We start from the raw sequence: 6126 nt of genomic DNA, 5'->3' as shown, positions 1-6126 counted from the left end.
AGATTTGTTCACCAAGTCTTTTCGTCCTCAACCATTTCATGCTTTATTGGTCAAGTTAAAGTTGATAAATATCTACCAACCTTCAACTTATGGGGGATATTAACCATGCACATAACCAATGAGGACAAGCCACATACACATACACAATCAAGTTGAAAACAGTTAGCTTCGTGGTAGTTGTGAGTTACAAGTTAGTTAGACACTTATAGTGTGCTATGGTATAGGTTTCTTATGGTGCAAGTCACCATGTTTGTATGTATACCATGACTTGTAACTTTTTCTTCTTTAATGAGAATATATCTTTCACCATGTTCATTTGATTCTTTAATAATAATCTCAAAATACATGTTTTGCCGCCCCACAACCACCGATGTCGTCCTCATCCTACTTTCTGCACCTATTATTCTCTGAAATATAATTTCTTTCTTTTCATTGTTTAATTTTTCAGTGCATACTTCTACCTTTTTAGAAAGCATATTACAATGTTATGTCACATTTTTTAATGTTAAAAACTCACACAAACTTAAATTTTTTTTTACAATTTTACAAAATTAATCTTTATGCTTGATGTAGGTATAATAAGTATAAATTAAAAATAATATATATAAGTGAGACACATATTAATAGTTAGAATATATAATTAAAGTTAATTAATATTATATTAAAAATTTAAATTTAAAATTATTTTAAAATAAAATTTTCTATTTAAATTTGTGTATTTATTTTATTGAGAATTAACTTTTTTTAACTTTAAAAAAAAATAATTTCTTTATTTTGAATCCTTAAACACTACTACTCCCTATAACATTCATTAGTAAGATATTTTCAAGTGATGATTAGACAAGACAAGACAAAAAGGACGACAATATTAAGGTGTTTATGATAGGACCCAGCAAATGTGGAGCCCACACAGATGATTCTATTGACGTGGCGGTATGAGAAAAAAGCTGATTTTATAATAACTTACACTCAAGTTAACTTAACATCTAGTTCATCTTTCTTCATTCAGCTTTTTTCTTCTTTGCAATAAATCACTTTAATGTTCTTCAATAATCTCAATCAGTGTTAAAAAAGAACAAGAAACCTTTAATATAAAAAATTGAAGATGGAAAGAAGAGAAGAATGTGTGAAGAAAATGGAAGAAGGATTAATGGTGAAAAAGACGAAACTTGTTGCAGGCAAGAAGAGAGGAGTAGTAGGAAGATCTTCAACCCCATCACCTACTTGGAGACTTCAATTTCCTTCTTCTCAACATCATGTTCAACAAGAGTTCCTCAACTCTCCAACGTCAAAAACACTCTCTGCAAGAAACCTCTGTGCAAAACTCTGGGAATTTCACTCTCACCAGGTAAGTACTTTTACTGTAACTTAACTTGTGTCTCTTCAATTTTTTTTTTGGTTTTTCAGGTATAATCTGCTTTTTAGTAGTTTAATGAACTTTTTTGATGAAATTATTCATGTACTAAGTTTCTTTCTTCCCATTTTTGGTATACTGTTTTCTTATGCATATAATTGGAAACTTCAGTTTCAGCTTTAAAACTTGGTCACTTTGGTTTGGGTTCTATATGTCAATCATGAGAATGATGTAGATTTGTATGCATATAATTATAATTTCACTGTTTCACTCTATCAGTTGTTACCAATTAGCATCATGCACTTGGTTAAAAAGTTTCACATTCTGATGAGATATGGCTTGAAAATTGTTTACAAGTGGCGGTTATAAGCCGGTTTTATAAGGTTGCGTTAGGTTCAACCACAACTCTAAACTGTTACCATTGGATAATTATGTTTGATGACATTTTTTAATTTTTTCTAGTAGTTGATTGGTACATTTTTCTTTAATATAGCCAGCATCTGCTAGGGACTCGAGAAGACGTATTCGAACATCAGTTGATCAAAGCCGAAGATCAGTTGACAGAAATGGTTCTGCTGTGCAGTCTGCGTCCCCCGCTAGTTACCGAAGCTCGTTCGAAGTAAGTAAATACATAGATAGATAGATTTCATTTGCATCTCAAGATGTTTTTTGATTCTGTGCCGTTTTTAATGAATGTCCACCAGATGGTTTTTAAATCGATATTTTTACTGGAAATGTGTTATTTGCTTAAAACAGGTTACACCAGAAAATGAAGTAAATCCTAGAAGTTGTTTAGGAGAGTCAAGCTGCAACTCGAAATGTTCAAAAGAGTTCGTCAAGGTTCTCGATCGTATGCGGTGTCTTGAAGAACAGTGTGCGTCAAATATAGCAACAGCGAAAGTGCTGATAAATGAGCTAGATTTTTCTCAAGCACAAGAAGAAGAGTTGGTACATGAAAAGAAAATGAATAGGAAGATAATGGAGAGCTTAATGAAGCAAATAACAGAAGACAAACGTGTTAACGAAATCAAAGAGCGTGATATGATCAAAGATGTAATCCAGTCTGTCAAGGAAGAGATTGAAGATGAAAGGAGGTTAAGAAAGAGTTCAGAAAGCCGATATCAGAGCCTTGCCAGGGAGCTTTCAGAAGTGAAGTCTTTGTTCCGTTGTAGTTTGAGAGACCTCGAAAGAGAGAAAAAAACAAGTATCCTTTTGGAAAATTTGTGTGACGATTTTGCTAAAGGAGTAAGAGATTATGAACATGAAGTACGTTCTGTGACGCATAATGCGAATAAATATCACATCAAAGACGATAGTAGCCTTGATAGGCTAATACTTCATATTTCAGAAGCTTGGCTTGACGAGCGCACACAAATGAAGCTACTTCATGACAGTTGTGGTAACAATCTCCCACAGACACATTCCATTGTCGACAAATTACATGTTGACATAGAAACATTTCTTCGAGCAAAGAAATCTATTGACTCAAGTAAATATACTAACTCCTCTACTAAAAAGGTCAAGGAAATTTACCCTTGCCGACGTTCATTGGATTCCTTTAAACTAAAGGAAACAATAACTTCACCTCATAATTTTTCCAAGGAAGCTTCCGTTGGGACCGATATTTTTGAAGAGAGAATGAATGCTGAGAAAGGACTTAACAAACTCAATGCCGTAAAGAACATGTCAAGTGAGATTGGAAGGTATAGCAAAAGTCTATTAAATGCTCCTAGTCCTAAGGTATCAAAATTCTATGAGACAAAACAAGGTCTACCAGAAAGTGACAGAGCCAGGACAAAGAGAATTAGTTTAAGTCAGAGCATAGTTGGAAACAGTTCCATGTCATCAGAAGGTGATAAGGTGTATCCTGAGAGTATTTGCAGGGAAGATTCATGTGTTCGTTCAGCAGTTACAATTAAGGGAACAAGTCCTGTGAAACAGTGGAAAACAACATTGGCTAGGGGAGTAAAAGACAATACATTTATGGCAAAATTGATTGAAGCAAGGTTAGAGGGACATAAGTCTCAGACAAAGCATACGAAAAGCTCTTTTTGATCAAGTAAACAAGTTTTTTTTTTATGAGAGCATTGGAATATGAATAGTTGCATATTTCACTCCAATTGTAGAATTAACCTTTTTGTAGAGGATACTTTTATTGTAACTTTACATGGTTAGATGGATGAAGATCAGAGTTATGTTCATTACCTCTTAAGAGGAAGTGATCAGAAATGAATTAGTAATTTTCTTCACACATATATGTTGGTTTAGTAATTCTGCTCTAAAGATCCATTTAAGCATAAGTCATTGAAAGTATGCTTCACAAGCTACCATTTCTTATTGAAACATATTACAACTAATAACTGCAGAGGGTTAACGAGAAATAAGAAAAAGTGCTACAAAATATCAGAGCTGCCAAACTACAGGACTACTGAAATCCGCCGGGTTTCTGATTGTTAGCTCTGCTCTAAGATGGAGAACGCCGTTAATAAAGAAGAGGCTGTCCTCCGCCATGAACGATGTCCATGGTGTAGCAAAAAAGTTCCTGGAACCGACTCCACTTTCCCCTGTAAACATAAAGTTGCCTTTATATTTCCTGATGTATTCTAAGGTTGGTCTCGACCGAAAAGCAAATTCATAGTCGAGACTAAAGTTGGCAGAGCCATTCTCCTGCATGCCAAAGAACAAGCCGAAGCAATGGTAGAAGCTCTGCTGGTCCATATTGCATTGCGCTGACAAGAAAAACCTCCGACCACCTAAATGGAAGGTCTGTGAACAGACGCGGCCAGAAGGGAACAAGTTGGCGCACTCCTCCCGTTTCAGGTCTAAGTAGACCACACACTGTTGATGTGGATGTTCGAATTCCACAACTTTAATAGGGCGGTACACGTATGACCGCTCAATGAAGAGGCGACTAGTGGAAGCCGATTCCGCAGCGAGTATCCTTTGTCGGTGTGGTACCGCAGCCTTGAAATACAAGGCATCAGATACTAGCTTAGAAGTGACTTCATGATCGAAGTCGTTGCAAGTTTGGACCATCCTCAGCTTGCGGCAGGTCATGAACGGGAAGCGGATGAAGTGGATAAGATTTGCTCTGAGGATTTCTCTCCTCTCTTCCAGATTAGGGTACTGGCTTCGAGCCCACTTCAGCACGAAGTCGTACACTGCATCCTCAGATGCGACCCGCAACTCATCGCTGGATAATAATGCCACGATCCCAGCAAGTGGCAATTCCATCAGCTCTTCCTCATGCCTGGTAATTTATAAAAAAAGTCTATTTAAAAGAAGTTTATAACATATATCATATGACTAATTTAAACAAAGAAGAAAAAGAGAAACATACTTTGTGATGTCCTTGTAACGAGCAGCGAGATATTGTTTTGCTGCTATAGCCAATGGCTGAGCAGCATTACCCATTCGCACACTGAAAGGAAGCTCTAGGTAGAGCAACGCAGACTCCACTGTCATGGGTATGTTCAGCAATATCCGGCTGCAGTATCTCATGCAGGACGCCACCTCAAACTTGTCCGCCGCCATAAAGACGTCCAACAAACTAGGCGGTGAGGTCGCATTCAGAAAGCTGTTGTACATAAAGTTCAAAAGCTCCATGAATGGAGCTTCCTCTGTCACATTCATAATAAATCAGCATTAATAAGCAAACTATTGGAGAAAACAAATCTGATTAAGAAAATAATCTAAAAAGCTTTTGATATATGTTCATACCAGATGCTTCGATTCTCAGGGTGACGCGCGTCTGCTGCGACTCCCTCATCCCGTTAGAGAAGAGCTGCAAAATAATACACATAACTAAGCAAACAAAATTACCAAAAGTATTCAAATCTAAATAATAAAGAAAAGACACATACCTTGTTGAAGAACATACTCTTCTCAGCCAGGATGGCGGAGCTAATACGCAGTGTTCTCACTTTAAGTACTGCAGAGCAGTCCATGTGAGAATCTGCAACATTCGTGGGATTGGCAGCCTCATCATCTATATTAATAATAACCAAACTCAAATCAGTCAAAAAGTGAAAAAACAAAAAACACATAATAGTAAAGAGTTTTGGAGAAAGTATACCATTGTCTTTCTGCATGTCGTCCCTTCTTCTTTTGCCGAGACTAGTTTGATTGGCGCTTGTGGAGGAATAATTGCCATTAGGGAAAAGTTCAATAATATCCTTCATGATTTCGAGTTGAATGATTTTATCAGAGAAGCTAGAATGGTTGAAGGCAAAGCCAATATCTATGTCCTCAGAATCTCCATTTCTAGAGACATCCGAGTCCATCACGATTAAAGACTCAACTGAATTGATGTTGTTCATAGTGATTGAAAAAAACACACGCAACTTTCTTGCAATGAAGAACAAGGAAAATGAGAAAGAGGATGGTGATGAAAATAACTCAAATGCTCCTCCTATTTATACTCAATAAATTTGTTGAAAAAGAAATTGTAAAAAATAATAAATAAAAAAAAATATTATTTTATTTTTTGTTTTATGTCTTAATTCATAGAATTTACTTTGAATGTATTTAAAATATTAAACTTGTTTATTAATATACATTTAGTTTGACCATTGTTATAAATTATTTTTATAAATAAGGATATTTGTTATTTTTCCATTTTTATTTGTAGAATCCTTTGAATGTGTATACTATACACAAATTTCCATAATTAGTTGTATATTTGTACGATGCACGAGAATGTTCGATCAGATTTGTTAAATTGAAGAAAAAATACAACTTAATTAAGTCAAATGAGTAATATAGATTATTAT

The 6126-nt window shown here is 35.4% G+C and overlaps 2 protein-coding genes across 3 annotated transcripts; one reads left to right on the top strand and one right to left on the bottom strand.

Moving 5' to 3' along the window:
- Positions 1–991: 991 nt before the first annotated feature.
- LOC127132158 (uncharacterized protein At5g41620) lies at positions 992–3605 on the top strand. Of its 2 annotated transcripts, none has more exons than XM_051061042.1 (3): positions 992–1348; positions 1852–1973; positions 2111–3605. In XM_051061042.1, exons 1-3 carry the CDS (start codon positions 1123–1125, stop codon positions 3407–3409), a joined length of 1647 nt encoding a protein of 548 aa, XP_050916999.1. In that variant the 5' UTR covers positions 992–1122; the 3' UTR covers positions 3410–3605. The 2 variants fall into 2 exon arrangements, with proteins under 2 accessions (XP_050916999.1, XP_050916998.1); XM_051061041.1 differs by having other exon boundaries at positions 1848–1973.
- A 53-nt stretch (positions 3606–3658) lies between these two features.
- Positions 3659–5728, bottom strand: LOC127132159 (BTB/POZ domain-containing protein POB1). Its single transcript, XM_051061044.1, has 5 exons — positions 5430–5728; positions 5218–5342; positions 5075–5138; positions 4695–4974; positions 3659–4604 (listed from the first exon to the last, which is right to left on the bottom strand). Exons 1-5 carry the CDS (start codon positions 5671–5673, stop codon positions 3758–3760), a joined length of 1560 nt encoding a protein of 519 aa, XP_050917001.1. The 5' UTR covers positions 5674–5728; the 3' UTR covers positions 3659–3757.
- Between the last annotated feature and the right edge of the window lie 398 nt (positions 5729–6126).

The sequence above is a fragment of the Lathyrus oleraceus genome, chromosome 3 (assembly GCF_024323335.1).
Source record: "Lathyrus oleraceus cultivar Zhongwan6 chromosome 3, CAAS_Psat_ZW6_1.0, whole genome shotgun sequence".
Taxonomy (NCBI): Eukaryota; Viridiplantae; Streptophyta; class Magnoliopsida; order Fabales; family Fabaceae; genus Lathyrus; species Lathyrus oleraceus.
The sequence above is the reverse complement of the archived record's forward strand: the minus strand, read 5'-3'. Positions and strand labels throughout refer to the sequence as shown.